Raw genomic sequence first — 18,880 nt, forward strand, 5'->3', positions numbered from 1 at the left:
GAAATTGATGGGGAGGAATATTCAGGCTATTTTGTATCTTTAACACTAACAGCCTCTAAAATTCTACAATTATTTAACCAAGATATAAGACTTGTTACTTTGGCAAGCATTTCAACCTGTTACTAAACAGGATTACAATCTATTTAAAAGCTTTACCTCAAACTTGAAGTGATATCCACTTTCTCTGCTCAGTTAGAACAATTGACTCCAAATGAAAACAATATGCATAGTCTTATTTGCTACTCAGTGCATATACAGTGTGGTCTGATGTACAGGGCTTTCATTTTTAAGCCATATTGTAAAGGAAGCTTAATTAGATACAAAACCTTCAGCAGTGTTTGAAATATCTATCTCAATTTCTTAAAATGCCACAAATCTTTACATATTTTTTATCACATAAAATAATTCAAGACAGCAAACATTCAGTCGTGTATTTGAACAATGCTAATAGACTATGTATTCTCATTCACAAAAAATCTAACTACCTAGTTTTCAGCAGACTATTATTTTAGAGGTTTCTGTCTTTTTTTTTCCACTCATTGAAATCAGTGTAAAAATTGTACCCCTGACCTCAACTGCAAGGATGACCTTTCAAGAACACTAAAATTGCAAGCATTAAAAAATGCAGAAAACATTTGGGTTTTTTTTTATTTTTAATTGCCATTTAACCCTTGCACTTGTAAAGAAAGGCTCATATTAACAAAAAAACCAAAACCAAACCATAGTAAGCAGATTAAGCCATCACTGGAAAAAATATTCTGTCACATATAAGAGTTCCAAACATAAAAATCTCAGAGAACATCACATTTACTGACAGTCAACTAATCATCAACTTAACAATTAGATGTAGTATTGAACCTACACTATATTTTACATGGCTTTATACCAGAGAGTTAACAATAGGCTTGTTATTCTATGATTGCAAAGTAAAAAAAAATAATATCAAATTTGGCTGCCAGTTTCATTCACCCATAAGTAAAACCAACTAGTGTTTAATAATAAAAACTTTTACCACCAGCTACTCACATACTCTTTGGTTTCTTAGACATGCAGACAATATTGCCAGAGAAGCTTCTGCTCTTTAGAACATTAAAAAAAAAAAACAAAAAACCCAAACACAACAAAACCCGTTTCCTCACCCTCCTCAAGCTGTGATTTATCAGGTGTGATTCAAATTAACATGAAGTAACTCATTGATACAGAAATTCTTTCAATTCTCTTAATGAAGAAAATCTAAATAAAATATGTCATTTTGACTGACAGAGCAAATATTTCAGGAATGTGTCCTGTGCCTTAGATTCTTTGAGAACTAAGGCACTTTGCTCATTACAGTAACTATTCTCAGATGATAATTTTGTTACCTTTAACCTCACTGATAGCCATTTAAAAAAGTGAAAAAAAAAGTATGCATAGAAGTGTTGCAATAATAATCTTCTGTGACACAATAAAAGATTTTTTCCTACACATATAAATGTATTTATGCACATAAAACTTAAAATGTTTTAAAAAGAAGCTATTGACATGGACATGCTAAACATCTTAATATATAGCACTAATGTTTGCTAGAAAGTGCCTCTTTGAAAACATTCAGATTGTCAAATAGATATAGCATATTGTTCCTTACACTGAGTCTCAGTAATCAAAAGATCAAATTGATGAGTATACAACAAAAGCAATTCTGAAAATGTTCAGTACATCAACAATAATGGATAATGTACAAAATTAATTAGGTTCATTAATACTGCTGTCGTCCCCCTTTTTAAAATGAAATATATTATTTTCTTACAGTTTCTGTCAATGGCTTTTTTATTATTATTATGTCTAATGGCTGTCTTGGAGAGTAAAGGAGTATCTATGCCTCTCCATATCTTCTTACCATTTTATAGCACATCACAGTGGATTATTTTAAGACATCTTTTCACTAGAGCATCCTGACACCAGGCTGCAGCTTGCAGATAAGCTGCTACATTAGTACTCCCCAGATACTGAGCTCTTGCTACAAGTAAGAGATACAAGGAATACTTACAGCACTTCCAGGTCACGCAGAGCCCTAAATGCCCCATCTTCAATACAGCTGATCTGGTTGTAATCCAGTTGCCTGTTAAACAGATTAGGAAGGCATGTGTAAGGGAGAGGCGTGCTGGCAAGGCGAGGTGTAAGGGAAGCCTCCCGAAGGGGTGGCAGAGGCCGGCCACGCGAACGGAAAGGCTCTGGCCATCGCTGCCGCCCGCTCGAGGCTGCCGCACGGCGCTGGCCTGCACTCTGCCACAGAAATCCCTTTTTGTTCTCAACTGTCTGCGCAGAACAGCAGCGCTGGGAAAGCTCCAGTAAATAATAACTGCACCTTATATTAAATGCCAAAGGAATGCAATTTCATTACATCAAGAAAAGCTATCCATTAAAAGCTCTCAGCGTCATCTTGCTGAAACAATTTCATTAAGGTAAAGGACGGTAAATCACTTAATGTCACACGCATCCCCTCGGTGACCTAACAGAATCCATTTATCAGAGCAGCCCAGCTGCATGTTAATTCCACCCGCCGCAGCAGGGACCAGGGACAGACACCAGTTTTAGGGGTCTCCCTGTGTGTGTGCATGCCTGGAGCAGGTGGGAGGTGTTACCCCCGGGTATGCAGGGGATTTACAGTAATTACCTCGTGGAATAGGTCTACATGTGGAAATAACAGTGTCCGAGGCATTTACAGACCTGTTTACTAACCTCCTTTAGTTCTGCTTCAAATGAAAATACTGTTTCTGCTGTAACCTTCAGTATCTGGTTTTCTACAGACTTTGTGCTGTCTGCAATTATATGCAGATAGTATGTTGTAATGGAGCACTTGAATTCTAGACATAAAACTCAGCAATCCATTTGATTGGATTATTAATCCTTAAGTATGAAGTGATGAAAAATTTAGATTCGTTTTTCTGAAGATGATTATTACCTTTTCAATTCAAAACATTGATACAGCACATATAGCCCAATTAAAAATGTCTGCTTAAATCAACAACCATGCAGATATAAAATCACACTTTCTCTACTGATAAAAGCTTTCCCTATAAATTCTGAACTGTCTTATGCATTTCAGGGCATGACTTGCAAAGCAAAGATGATAAAAAACCTCACTTTAAAAACTTCTCCAAGCTGGTAGCTTGTCAGTGTCAAATAATATATATGAGTAAATGTGTGTGAACAATACTAAGAAAATGAACAAAATACAAATGAACTCTGCCTGTCCATTTTCAATTATATATTAGCTAGCAGGGCTAATGACACTTCTACTAAAACATTTTCTGTGATTTTTCTGAATCTATGATAACATTTTACTTCATTAATAAAACATCAGACCCACAGCTGAATGTAATGTACCAACTTCTATAAAGTTCTTCTAGTTTCATCTGAATTACTATTACAAGGGAATAAAATATTGTCATAATTGTAACAGTGCCTGTGTTTCTGTGTATTGAAAGCTAAATGCAAACTATCAGTTGCTGAATATGATCTTTAATCATTTTGGTGCAATGTTACCAGTGCTGCAGTGTTGGAATATTTAGGTCTACTTTCTAAGGCTTCTTCAATTTTTAGTAATGAATTTCATTTAACAATTAAGCTAATAGCCTTTTTATTTTAAAATGGTAAAATATATATACAGTATAACCTCTCAAACAATTTATCAAAGCTATTTAAATTACTCCAATGGCATGAAATGTTACCCTTGACACAATACAAAAGAGAAATTGTTTCCAGACAAATTGGAAAAATCTTTTAATGCCATCAAATTTGCCTAATGCAGTCTGCAGGTTAATCTGTAAAAGGGTGAGCTGTATGTTTGCCCATATCTTATTATCCTTAGCTGTCAATGTATAAATCAGTGCTGACACAGCTTCTTCTAAATCATCCACATTATACACAAAGGAAAATCTTTTAAAGCGGAGAAAGCACTTGAGCAAATCTTGTCCTACACAAACTGAAAGGCAGATTTCTTCCATTAGACTGGCAGCAGTTGTGGTTATCCCGAAAACTTTTGGACTTCCTTTAATGAGTCACCATGATCACTGCCTTAGTGAAGGGTGAGTTGTTTCCATTTAAATCTTCTTACCATAAAGATTATTCTGTTTACACTGAACTAATAAATTGGTTTCAGTATGAGGATGGGAAGTTTGCAGGTGGGAAAGGAAAAATACTCCCTAGTTTTAAAAATTACTGCCTTTGAAAGATGCTACCATCTTTATGTTTTAGATTATCTTCCATCAGTTACAACCATGATATAAAAATGATTAGACACACACCATGAAGTATATATATCATTGGTGTGATATTTATACATATATCTATATATTTTTTTTAAGCTACGAAAGGGACATGACTTTGAAGGTTGTGTGACTGGCTTGAATAGCAATTTATGGTAAAAGTAAAGGTTAAAGGTAAGGATACCCACACTACATTTACGACCCAAATGGAAAGTTAAATAATATTTCACAACCAATGTAACATTAACTTATTATGTCCTTCTAACAGATATACTGAAGCAAGGTGATTGTGTTTTTTGATAAAACTGGTTCTCAATAGCAAGTATGTATTAAGCTACAAGGCAAAAATGTATTAAGCTACAAGGCTTAAGGCACAAGCAAAAATACTAGAAATTAAAATTACATATTTATCTAATTTTAAGTTATGTTCTATTGTTTATTTTAAATACAATTTTCAAAACAACACATCAAAATCTCCAATACCATAATGAAACCTTTCTCACCACTAAGCTATTGAGTACACCAATAACCCTAATTCCATCTTAGAAAGCTGTTTTTCCTCCCAAGAGCTGCTTTTCTTCTGTTCAAATTATTAGAACACTCTAAGAACCAAATCTGACCAGACATGGATGAGCAACTGTGACCCATTCTCATCCTTCCCCTCTCCCCAGTTTATCATCCTTCTGCCTGCACCATCTCCATTTTGGGTCTTTTCTATGTGGGATCTCTCCATGCTTTTGTAAAGCTGCTGTTCCTTTCTGTCTCCAACATTCACTAAGCTCCAGCAGTGCCATTCCTGTGAAGCTCATAAGATACCAAACAACAGTTGTCACATTCAAAATCCTTCCATCATCACAGAGAATTAACTGAATTTTACACCTGTGTCTGCAGCATTACCTACCTGCAGCATTAATCTACTGCTGCTTAAAATGTCAATGTTTAAGTGAGTTTAACAGTAAGAACTAGTAAGAATAATAAATATTCAACTAATAATATGTTTACTATGCTTACTTTAAAATGTTTTTTATTTATTGCTCTTGTGGATACACTATCGAAACATGTTGCTAACTTATATTTTCTTCCCTTCTGGCATATGTTGTCTATCAGATAATGATAAATACATATCTTAAAATAATCTTTGTTATCCCACAAGAAGAACAATTAATGGCTAACGGAAGATGCTGCATATATTTAAAAACTACTACCCTCATACAGGAAAAATCTGTCATCTGACTCTTGATAGAGGAAACCTCCTTTACTCATTCCTAGGAAGTTGAAAGTTGGAACAATTCAAACATTTGTCTGCTTTTCTCTCCTGTTCTTCACAGTTTGAAGACACTTTGTGGTCTTGTGCAAGAGTTACTTTTTTCAACAGAACTGAGTTACGTTTCCTATTTCTTACTTCTCAATTTCAATTTCAAGACAAATCAATAATTTCAGAGGAATTAGTTAAAAATTAGGTAAAAAAAAATCATGCCAGAATTTATTCAGTTTTTATCAGACTTCAAAGAACTGCTTGTTTCCTGTAACCATTTAATGCTTACATCCAAGTAACACATAATCGCTGAACAAATTAGAAGTTTTAGAAATGAAAATATTTATAGTTCAATTGCTCAATCCTCTAAAAATTGTCTAGCACTCTACTTGGTTAATCCCAGAATTATCCTACAGGAGGAAAATAATATTAAAAAAAAGTAAAAACAAAACAGAAGAATGTCATCATGTCAGGAGGATGTATACAAAATGAAAAATCTATATGTTATGTGATTCACAGATATTATCACATTAATAAGCAATAACTTTTTAAAAGAAAATAAAACTTTTAAAATAGTATTGAAATGCTATTTATTTTAGCTATCAGTAAGAACAAGTTGGTTTTTTTTCCCCAAAGGCCATGGGGTCACCAACCTGCTTGGCAACAAGACGTTTAGGAGGCACTAGAAAATGGTACCTATTCTTTTCTTCATGGGTTCAGGGCTATTTTTTATTGTAATAAAAATCTTAAGCATACACAGTTATGTGTATGTACACATAGACAGTTATGTACACAGAACTAGTTATAGTTCACTGCACCCTGTGAAAATCCTTCTTTATGTAAACTTGAAATGCAGGTGGCTGAATAGACTAGCAGTCCAATTGAGATTTCCTGTAAGAACAAGCATGAGAAATATATTGAATTCTAGATTATTTAAGCATATCTTAGACAAGCAATGCATTTAGAACAGCATTTGTACAGATGAATAGACAACTATAATTCCAATTGCAGTGGAATTTTAAGCGTGACCTGAGAAGAAGTAATGAGAACATCTTCAGCAGGAATCTCTTTTTCAACTACTAATAATTGAAATTTTAGAAGTCCAGTCATTCCCAAAAATAATTAATACAAAATTCATTTATGTCTCTAGTGGCAGCTTTAAATGTTTTACAATCAGCATAAAAGAGGCATAAGGGCAACAACAAGTAGTATCAATCAAAGTTTTGGACAAAGCTTAGCATAATGGGAAGGACTTAGATTGGATGTTGCGGACTGCCTCCCTCTTCACTAATTCTTCCTTTTCCCAGGCAATTTAATATGTGAAGCCACTACATTGCTCTGCAGCCTTTATCGCTGGCATGACAGCTACAGTCTCCCTCACTTGCTGGAAAGAAAGGGATCCAAATGAACACAAAAAAGAGAGTAGTCAAAACAAAAGCCAAGAACATGACAAGAAAAACAGGGCACAAGATCCTTGCATGAGATATGATGAAAATGTGGCCTACTATTTTTGGTAACATTTGAGATTGCACATATTTAGCATCACAATTCCACCATGATATTGGTATATTACTTTCCTTCCTCTGCCAAGTATTGATTACACAGAGAAAGAGAAAATTGGAATCTTATAAAATTTTACACACTTGAAATGGAAGAGTCATAAGGCCAAAATCTACTCAAAAGGAGAGCATAGCACTATTGTTCTTTCAGTGGTGCCTTAAATTTGTTAGTAACTCAGTTATTTTTCTTCCTAATTCAACCAGCTTGAAAAACAATCCCATTTAAACTTGTAATCTGGGCATCAAAAGCATTTTTTTAGCATCTTAAATACGAACAAAATTCCTGAGGTTGGGAAAATTTAAAGAATCTTTCCAGTACTCACATCCAGTGTGAGTACTATATCACCAGTGAGGGTTATGAAACATTCATTAACATGTATATTAAAAAATCTGTGTTTAGTTTCCCATTTATATGACAATTTCTGTTTATTTTTTTAAAAAGTGGGTGCCACTGTGTTCTCTGAAGAATCTAATGTCTTGGTGAACACTCTTCTCCCTGAAAAATTAGCAAGTTAGGGGTAACTTTCAGAATTATATTTCCAGAATTTCACCCTAATTGTCCCAGATCAATAGCTATAGTGTATAGAGTGTATTACTCTTGATGTCATTGAAGAATACTTTCATGAATAGAAAAACTGACGCACTGTAGCTATTTTGTTTTTCTGCATTGGAACGGCCAAAATAACGGATTTCTAGTCTGGAGAGCTACTACAACATAAGCTTCCCTCAATTTTTGTCACTTTTACTGAAGAACTTAATACTTTACAAACAACTGGGCTGCATTGGTGAGAGTGAAGCCAGGGACACTGGCATTTTTGAGATGACTTCTGAGTTTGTGAGATGGCATCTGGTGTTGGCTCCCCAGTAGAAGACAGTGTCCAAACAGGGCCACAAGATGAGAGGGTTGAAGAAGGTAATATGAAGATGGTTTGCAAGAAATGCATTTCTTTGGACATCAGAGAGAGGGGAAAGGAGGAATCTTATTGCTGCCTAAAACTGCCTCAAGTGAAAGTTCAGACTGAGCCAAACCCTTCTCACTTATAAGACAAAAGGCATAACAAATTGGAAACTGGGTAATTCCAATTAGATGTGAATTACATCTCTGAGGCCTGAGTGTTTCTCAGGGTTTGTTATTCTTTTTACTACAAGGGTGTGGCAGGTTTCCCATGCTGTCAATTCTCATGTCTTCCCATTTTGCTTTTATCTTCTACAGAATCTATATCATGACCACTAAGATGTCCAGAAAGAAAGCACCATGGATGCATTTTATGGAAACTAGACAGCTTCTTCTGAGAAACATCAAGAGGACTCTAGAGCTAACATGCTGCAGGAGGTTATAGTGGTATTATCAAACTTATATGAAGCACTTTCCTTCAGATTATCTGAGTTAACATCCCTCATTCCTTTTGTTCTGCAAAGACTAAGAAGTATACGATAACATGTTTTCCAAAATATTTCAATTCCTGGTTCAGAACGAAGGTATTTGGTGGAAATGAGAGAATGGTGAGTCTCCATACAGGAACATAAAATACTTTATCAGGTCAAATTCTGTGAAATTGGTTAACCACTTTTAAAACAGCTTAATAGAGCTATGGTTCTGGATGGTCATCAATCATTCCACGTTTAAAGAAAAGACTCAGTAATTTAAACTGAAACTGATGTAATTACTGTTGTTACACACACACACACACACACACATATATATATATATAAAACAATATGCTCTAATAGAGGTTTCTTTTCTCTTTGCACCTTTACCTATCCCCTAGATGAGTTTGGAAGTGTTACATCTTTAACATTCTGCTCAGCTACTAGGCTATTTCTAGAATAAATGTCCAAAACTACAACAAATATGGTATTCTGCTAATGACAATTCTTAGTAAGGATATGCAAGTATTTGGTTCCTGGATCTTAGGTTAATCACCTTCCTAGACTCAGAGAATCATTTAGGTTGGAAAAGACCTCAATGAAATACAACTTGTAAAATTCTTGCTATACTTTTCTTCTCTAAGTAATGGCCAAGGTTAGATGGAAGGCTGGGGTTTGTCTCTCCTCACCACAGATTCTGGAAAGGCACTGCAGCTTGATCTAGTTATGTAAATGCTGTCCTAGAATCCACCCAACTCACCCCATGAACTCATTGGTCATTCTGCAAAGTGATTTTAGAGGGATCATGAAATTTTCAGATGAGGGGTTTGATAGTTTTTTTTCCCTTTTTTTTTTTTTCTGGGACAACTAAGAAGGAGATATCTGTAGTACTTCTCCTATCACAATAAAAAATATGCCACAGATATGATTTGGAATTTGTAGCAATGCTATAATATTTTATATTTTTTTAAAAAAATATCTCCTGAAAAGAGAAACACTTTAAAGGGCAGACCTACTGTTTTAAGCGAGTTTCAGACATAATTCAGGGTCCTCAGCTTAAAAATTCACACTAAGACAAAAATAGTATCTCAGATAAAGATTAGCATCCTAATGCAGTTTTTAACCAGAATTTTCTTACAATATATAAGTACACCTATATTCTAAAATACTGCTTTGCCACTAAAATATTTTCAATGATGCTGCTATTTCTACTACCAAAGTTCCTTTCAGTGGCCTATAAATTTTCAAATAAAAAAGATCATGCAGAAAAATGCAGCCTTCTTATAGCCAAACCTCTTTTTGACCATGCATAGTGAAGGGACTAGTTTTGAATAAAAACTCATAAACTATCAGTTAAACAAAGCAACTAAGCTACTTTGAGAATCACAAGCACTTGCATGCTTTTGAACACAATAGAGTCGAACATAATGATTTTTTCCACTGAGGTATGATAGAATTTCACTGCAGAGAAGAACTGTAGTAGGCCAAATTCTTGGGCATTCTGCTAAATCTTCAAAAAGACATTTTCCTCACCAATTTGTGTGCAGTGCTGCAGGCAGCAGAATGAAGTGGATTCCATCACAGGCAGACAGAAAAGTGAAGGGCTTCTTAGCCCATCCTCTCCTACTGAGGATACATCACAACCCTCCCTTCACAATCACAGAGCACTCCCGTTTTCAAAGCAGTACAACTAGAATGCTTGTCTTTCTATTTTAGCACTGGAAACTTCAATTAATAAAAATTATTCCAGCAGGAATTACATGAAAGCCTCCTATAACCTAATATTTCCCTATATTTATTGATGCCATGTAAGATTAAGCAATCATATTTTTTTACAGGTGCATCACGCTGGAAGCTCCGTAGTCTTTCTGAAACCTACTATTGTATGTCTTCTGTCTTTGTTGGTTGTTTATAAATGATGAGTCCTTGGCTTACAGCAGGGGTTGTAGCTTTTGAGTGCATGACCTACTGTTTCCTACTACAGAAGTTCATCACAGTCTTCAGGTTGTTTGGCTTGTTCAATCCACTAAACTGCCTTACCATGCTGAACAGGAAGTAGAAAAGTCACTGCTTTGCTTTGTCTTGAAACTCATATATTTCCACATTTGGAAACCATAAGAATTCACAACCTGTCCATGAACTTCAAAGTCACTATCTCCAGGAAAGCATCTTTCGTTCAGAAAAGACAACAGAAGAAAATTGAGCAAGTAAAATAGTCACACAAGCATAAAAACATATGCTAGCAAAACTGGATAATAGCATGACTTTTCTTTCTTTTTTGCAAGCAAACAAAAGACAAACTTCTAAAACCAAAGCAAAATGATTTTTTCCACATGAAACCATAAAATGTTTCAAATTGCCTGACATTCAAATATTAAACTCAGGTTTCATAAACTAATAGTAATAATGCCATGTTGTCTTCAACTCTATTTCAAATGTTTTCCATTTCCATAAAGCAATTTGAGGATGTTTACTATATGTTAAAGTATTTTGCCAAAACAAATTACAAATGTCAGTTTTATGCAGATATTCCTTGAGCAACTATAACAGTTCTATAAAAAAGATATCTGATACAAAAAAGAGCATTGTATCTACAAAGCATTATCATCAGAATATATGGAAGGAAGAAAATACTTACAGATTTTTTATGTCGACTGCTCCTCGGAATGCCTTCCTTGGTATTGCTTGAATCTGATTTTCACTAAGATCACTAAGAAAAAAAAAAAAGTAGAAGTGCTATATATATTTAGTTTCGTGTATAACAAAAACAATTTCAGCCATTATGGTTCAGTCAATATTTCCAATGAAGCTTATTTTATTACATGAACTGATTTGTAATTGAAGAAAAGAAGCAGCAATTATACTCAAAATTGTTTATTTCTGTCACACTAAGCAGTTCCTTTAGAAAATAGCAACATATATGCAAAAAATAATAATTAAAAAAAAAAAAAACAGCAAAAGTGTTTTCACTTTTCAACCATTCCAAATCCATGTTGATAGTATATTCAGCTTTATGCAAGGAAGACAGATATCCAGCAAATAGAACAAATAGTAACCTACTGAGAAACAACAATGAAGCTGTGTAATATCTGAGATCAATATGTTTCTGACTTTTGTTTTAGTGTCAAGCATCATATATTTTAAAAGAAGGAATTAAAATACGTTCTGCAGCAGACTAATATTCCTCCCCAAAATCCCTGTATGATCAGCTGTACCATGCTATCTGAAATTATTATCTTTTACAAAAGAGAATTATTATTAAAATGCTTATAAAATTACTGTTCAGTAGTGGTTTTTTGCTATCAGTATGAATTAACAACCCTTTATTTTTTCTGAAATCCAGACACATTTTTGTCCTTCACAGGTCAATACTGGAAATAAAATCTAGAGAACTGAGGACAGTAGCAGAGGAGACAGAGAAAATGAAAAAAAAGCAAACTAGGATGCAGAATTTTCCATCTGTGCTATGCACTATTAACAGTGATGCAGTGCAATAGGAGTGGACCAATACATTAAAGTGTTTATTGCTGTATCTATGCATATGCAGTTTGGAGGCTTCACCTCAGACAATAGTTTGCTACCCTGGACCAAACACACCTATCACACATGGTACATGAATGTTTGAAGTTTTGCAAGGGGGCCCATCTACCTTGCTGTATTAAAATTATGAGAGCAGATCTTTTGGAAGCCTTCCAAGATGCACCTATCTATACACAGTATGAGGAACACAAGATGCACCTATCTATATGAAGAAGCTTTCTTGAACATCTGAATAAAAATGTACAAACAAATCAGATGTGTACAGGCATCTCTACAGAGGGATTTTAAGTCCATTGCACAGCAGTTTTCTTGTGGTTAACTAGATTTCATTTTGCTAAAACCAATCCAGGATCTTCGCTCTGAAAGCACACCAAATGCAATCCAGATCCGAGAAGTAAAGTTGCTCTACCTTAAGCTTAAGAGACATCTTTAGAGGACCTTTTCCAGAGAGAATTTTTAGAGAAACATTGCAAAACTGTGCAAAGAAATAAGAGATATAGCTCAGAGTAAGTGAACAAGCAAGAATCATTAGACATAAGAAGCCACGGTTTTGATATATTCTTTCTCTAAAATGTAATCTAGCATGAGCTCTTATTTCCAGTTCTGAGCAATCACTCCTGAAGATCCCTTTCACATTTATGAACTTGCAAAAAATAATTTGAGGACTTTAAAAAACACCATGCTGCCCAACTTTAACAAAATTTATATCAATGTAATTATTTTGAAAATAATTCATTGGCAGCAATTTTGTTTTATACAATTCATTTTTAATTTATGGAAAATCACTTTCTATTTACTAAATCTTTCATAGTTCATGCACCTAATTGCACTGCAATATCTTGCAAAGTATACTTAAAACGAGACACAATTTTCATATTATTAATTGTGTGTGAAAAAAGAGAATTTGTGAGCTGTGATTTAATTTTCAAGCCACCTAAGTAATCTTGAAATGGGATATGACTGAACCGCTCTGACAATAAATTCAGTGGCAATGAATGAAAAAGCAGCCTTCAGCATTTGTTACAGTAACATGATTTAACAGCCTACTTACTTGGAAAAAATCCTTTATAAGCATAAAAAGCAAATATCTATATTTACATTTCTGTTAAATTGACTAATACATTTTACCTATATAAAAATTGTGTGTGAAGTGGCTAAGCTAGCAGTAGTGATTTGTATCATGATCGATGATTAGTTGGTAACACAGATATATGTATCTATCTATGTAAGCCACTGCCGTACTCGTAAATATATACTACAGGAGATCATGGGTAATGGTGCATTAGGCTTTTCATGGTATTTGACAGAGTATCATCATTCACCATTTTCTATAATTAAAAAAAAAAGTGAAAGATGAGCAATATTGAGGCCAAACGTAAATTATTTTTAAAAACCTAATAGAAAATGTCAATGGTCAAAATCTTTGTTTCCATGGGAAATTTTAGCACAAATGCAAGGACTTACAAGTGACAGCTACTGTGCCAGGTTCCTCAACAGACAGTACACTGAGGCATTGTGCACAGGTATGTCTGTGTGTATGCAAATGCAAAAGACAGGAGACAAACTAATTGCACGCTAGATTTACTGCTGGGTCGGCACAGGCAACACCATTTCTGTGTAGCACAAGCTCAAGTAGACTGAAGTATAGTGTTCCCTGGTAATTTTAGTTAATTTCAAATGTAAACTACTTGACTGCAAAGGTTCCCAACCTTGCTGAACAAGGCATTGTTTAAAGCATACATTTAAATATAGAGAGCTAAGTAAGGTTGGCAAATGTTGTTTTCCAAATGTAATTTTTTTTTTGCAATGCATCAGCTGGTTTGGAACTTGGAACTTGGAACTGTTTCTGTAACAAAAGTGTAAGTTGATTTCTCCACTGCTAAATTCTACTTCTTATAAAAAAATTATTTTCCTTATAGCAGGAAAAATTTTAGTAATTATTTATTGATTGCTTCAAGTTTTTATCTGCTCAATGTAAAAAGGTTTCCTTATAAAAACCTCGAGGGGCTCAAACAAACATTCAACTTTTTCTTCTTGCATAAATTACACCTACATTTCACAACTCAGAAGCTGTGTATGGTCTTTTTTATTGATCTTTGAACTCATTCTACCGCAATTCTTAGACTGTTAAAAAAAAAGGTCACAAGCAGCACAAGGTGCATTGTGACTTTCATAGGAAATGGGGCAAAAATCTATTTTGTAGATAAAACCAGCCAATTTTGCACGCCATTACATTACATTGATTTGACTTTGCAACTTATATTCTGTAGTGAAGAAAGGTGCAAAACTCCTTTTCAGCCTGATGGTCATTGTATTGCTGCACTTGTAACTATGTGGGCATCATCTTCCATTTCAAAAATAGGCAGCCTTTGAATAGAGGGTCTATGATGGCAATTGATCCTCCTAAAATGAAAGAATATCTAAGAATATTTAAGCCAAGACACAACAAAACATACTACTTTTAGAAGAAGAGATCTGTATTTAAAAAAAAAAAGGCATGAGCCTGATTCACATTAGAAAGTGGCAATCTGACCAAGATATTTTCACTGGAACAAATTATTTTCCATTAATATTACAGCCCAAGACCTTACATTAAAATTCAGAATACCTCTGGAACAGCAGAAATTAATAAAAAATACAGTTAGAGAGAAAAAGGCCAGGCTATGTGCGAATTTCTTTCTTTAAATAGAATGCAATGATCTAGTGAGATGTTCTGACAAACTCATCCTTATGCAGATTCTAGCTGTCATAGAGGCCTCTTTTAACTAAATTGTTCTTGACTCTATTGCATAACTCCTAGAGAGATATACACCAAATTATTAAGTCTAAAGGGCAATACCTTAGACATTGACCTTTCAAGAAAATTCCTTAGTGTAACTTTGTGGACTTCATTTATGTCATTCAGTGGTGGTCAGAGCACCTTCATTCCTAGTCCTCCACTGCTCCTCCTTGCTCCAGCATCACCAAAGCTCTGCTCAGGGCCAGGTGTAACTTCAGTCTCTCTGAATATGAGATGTTTTCAAGGACAACTCTCAGATTTGTTTCCTCAAGTTAAAAGGTAGTACAGGGGTTAAATAGTAGATTGGCCCCAAAAGCACCTGGGTGAGTGTTAGCAGCTGACAGAGACTTTTTAGAGGAGGCACAAATGACTGTCGCCGCTGCTCTAGATGCACAAACCAGCCTGGGTACAGTGGATTGTTTCAGATAAGTTTAAGATGTAAATATGTCAAGCATTCTGAGTTGTAATATTCTGGCTGCAACCCCATTCTCTCAAATGTAAAAACAGAAAACTAAATCCATAAAGCAAACAAAGCTGAATTCCACTATAAGTGAAGATACACAGTGGAGAATGCACAAAGATTTCTGAATTTTTGCCCAACTGCAGCAATGTTTTGAAAAACTTGAATACTATTTTTTCTCTCTTTGAAGGTCATGTGTGTGTTTTTTTCTAAATCAAAGACTAAATGTGCTACATCTAAATAATTACTTTTTATAATTAACATAGTCTATCCAAGTATTCAAACTCATCAATAAAAACAGAACTATAGATTCTCTAAGATTTGTGATGAAGTAAGTTCTGCAATTACCATGCTGATGTAAAATATAATTTATTTTTAAACAAACTGGATAAAGGCAATTTATATGCAATCGATTCTGATAAGCACATATGCCTCAGCTTTTAAACCGATTTCCAAAGATTAAAGATTTAATTTGGATATTCTGACAAAGCAACTTAACTTGTCTAATTTGAAATTATGGCTAAAAGAATGTAGATTATTGCATTTCACTAACCGATGAACTAAGAAAAAAAAAATTCAATAACAAAAACAACACCATCAAAAAAAGCCCAAACACCTCTGCCCCACCCTTCCTCCCCTAAGAGCTTCATTTTGTGTATGCAGACTTTTTTTCTCCAAGAATACATTGGTAATGATAATGTGGAAATAGCAGGAAGACCTTGCCAAAAACCTTGATACTACTGAATCCTTCTTAAGAACAGGATGGAAATGGTACAGTTATATTTATCATATTTACTGGTTAGTAGATAGAGATGTATCAGGGAAAAACTTCACAGCTTAGAGTCCTGTGAACATTTGAAATTCATACCAATAGAAGATACTAACCTGTTCTCAGAAAAAAAAACAAACTTGAAGACTTATATACAGTATTGCTTTCTTATCTGAAGATAAAGCCCTGAGATAACCGAAATTAATGATCCTGATGGAATGTTTCAGCTGTTAAAAAATGCAAACAGTACTGCATTGCAGTTATTTTATTACTCACCATATATGGCTCTGAGCTGAATATCCTATATACCCTTAAAAAGGAGTGCTCCATTTTTAATTATATAAATTGAAACATCACATAAAATATCTATATAATGAACTGTTAAGGCTGTATCACAGTTTTGTTTTGTGGCTAAATCATTGTTCATTCTGAAACACTAAATCTTTTGAAGATGGCAAACCTGCTTGTAAATTTAATTACTTGTAATTTTATTTTCCTCAATGGTTTAACCTCCCTCTGTGTCTGACCACAGATATCATAAATCTATACTGCCATTCTGTACTTTGCAAAATACTGAGTACTGGGAATGAGTAATATGTTCTGGTTTTTAAAGCAAAAGGCAGAAATATTCAGCCCAACTAAATACTGAATGCTTACCAGTTTATAAAAACATCTCAGAAAGTGGCTATTTAATGACTGGCGTCCTGATAATTATTTACATATTAGTGACATGAATGAAGTAAGCCTTGCTAAGTACTTTTCTCTTACTGGAAAACAACACTCTACATTAGGTAACTATATTTTGCGTTAAATCCTCCATGCCTGTATAGGGTGGCAAAGTCTCATGGATAATGAGACTACCAGGTATTCAAAGAAATAAAAAGAATGAGAATTATTTATATTATTTTACTGGAAATCAAATATATGAATTTGGACACAGGGGATTTCACTTGGAATACAAAGATGGTGAAAAAAACGAACAATATATTTTAGAATAGGATAGCTCAGTTGAAAGGGACCTACAGTTATCACCTAGGTCAATCAGAATATTTTGATGGAACAAGTAATAACTTCTTTTTAGGAAAATTAACTATCAATTAGACATTTATCCTAAAATAGTAAAACTAACCAAACAGTTAATTTATGAATATCAAATGGTCCTGTCCATTTCAGCTGTTTTTATTATCATCGGCTTTTTCTTCAGTACTGTTCAGTGTTCCTACAATATTTCTGTATTTGAGTACACCTTAAAAAATACAGCTGGCAGCAAGAAGACATGCCCTACCTATTCACTAAGAAGCTCTTTGCAGAAAGGACCTGTGAAACATGCTCTAGCATAGGCTCCTCGCTGGATCCTGGACTTCATGAAGATATCTGTGAGGTCTTGCATGGTCTGAGATACTTCTCTAGTCACAATCACATTAATGAGGCAGATCATCTAAAACCTCAAAGCTATTCCAGAGCAAGAACCAAGAGCTATTATTTATTCCCCTGGCTTTGATCTTAGGGAAAACAAAGTACTCTGCTCACTGGGAGGCACTGAAAACACCAGTAGTAAAATCTGAGATATGGAAGGTGTGAACATGCTGCAACATGACAGCATAAGACAAGGGAGCCGCAGCCCCAAGTTTCAAGTGTGTCTTGAAATGTTTCCAGAGAAGTATGGCAAAAGGTTATTTCATGTTATCATGAATACTGACAGCTGCCTCTGTTTGCAAAGCTGCGATAGCCATGGGCTTTCCAATGCAAAGAGGAGAGAATGAGATGCCAAAGTAGATTTTTTATGTTTCAATGAATCTCTGACTTGGATTTCATTCCTAAAATGCCAATTTTCTACTTGCAAAATTTGAATAAATATTTTTGTACTCTGTATTATGTGTCTGGGGTTAGCACAGAAAAATTCTGATCAGATGGGTTTTTTCCTGCTCATGAAACTTCACTGTTTGTTTGTATCACTGTACAAACAAACTGCAAAGCTCCAGCATGACTAGGAAAGAAGCATGCTTTGACAACCACAAGTTTTATTGTATTAGGATAAAGTATGTAAGTATGAAAATTATTTTCAAAACTATGTAATGAAAATCAAAGCAAAGTACAAAGTCATCAAGAATACAGATGCTACTGAACATTGTGGTGTTAATGCAGGGGGAGCATCCTGGAGAGACAGTTCTTTTAAATCAGTAGCTCAGGTGAACTGGAGCTACTGTAGCCTATTAGGAATTCCATCAAGGCAGCAATATATCATATTGTAACACAAGCTTACTAAACAAACACAAATGTTTTAATTATAACATAACATTTTTTTATCCCATGTTCAGCAAATACATTAATGTATGCAAACAAGTACCTTTCCCATCAGTCAAGTGAGGCTTAGCCAGTTAATTGTTAGAATACTGACATATGCTTGGCTTTAACTTTATAATTTTAACTTTACTGTATACCAAGTTACAGGATGGCATCACTTATTCATAAATATAATCTTATACCCAAATGGCTTGTCATGTCCTTTTAGTAGGCATAGCTTTCTGGCAGATCTACAGATCAATTATGGTGGAAGAAGGAAATATTCAAAAATATATACTTAAAAATTCAGTCTAAACTCTTGTTCTGAGAAAGTAAAACAAAATCAAACAAGCAACAATTCTGTTGTACCATTATTTTTTGAGTGCGAAATAAACTAGTTAGCTTCCTATTAATGTCAAAGTTTTTTTCTTCTGTTCTTTAGCAAAACTATCATTGCAGCTATTTCTCTTCATATTGAAGATACAAAAGGTGTCTAATAATACCAGCAGTAGCTAATAGGTCTCTAAGGCACACATATATCCCCTTATGAAGATAAAACCTATAAATTATAATTTCAAACATTAGTTCTGTAAATCATTATTGCTGCTGCTTCCCATAGG

At 34.4% G+C, this 18,880-nt stretch overlaps 1 protein-coding gene across 2 annotated transcripts in view; it reads right to left on the reverse strand.

The window, feature by feature from the left end:
* SLIT2 (slit guidance ligand 2) overlaps window positions 1-18,880 on the reverse strand; it is a 261,870-nt gene that overhangs the window by 100,978 nt on the left and 142,012 nt on the right. For both annotated transcript variants that reach the window (XM_053940914.1, XM_053940915.1), the window contains exons 5-6: window positions 11,068-11,139; window positions 2,027-2,098 (exon numbers count right to left, since the gene is read on the reverse strand). In XM_053940914.1, coding sequence (XP_053796889.1) covers window positions 2,027-2,098; window positions 11,068-11,139 — 144 coding nt within the window. The remainder of the gene's footprint in view (window positions 1-2,026; window positions 2,099-11,067; window positions 11,140-18,880) is intronic.

This window comes from Vidua chalybeata, chromosome 4 (genome assembly GCF_026979565.1).
Source record: "Vidua chalybeata isolate OUT-0048 chromosome 4, bVidCha1 merged haplotype, whole genome shotgun sequence".
NCBI classification, from domain to species: Eukaryota; Metazoa; Chordata; class Aves; order Passeriformes; family Viduidae; genus Vidua; species Vidua chalybeata.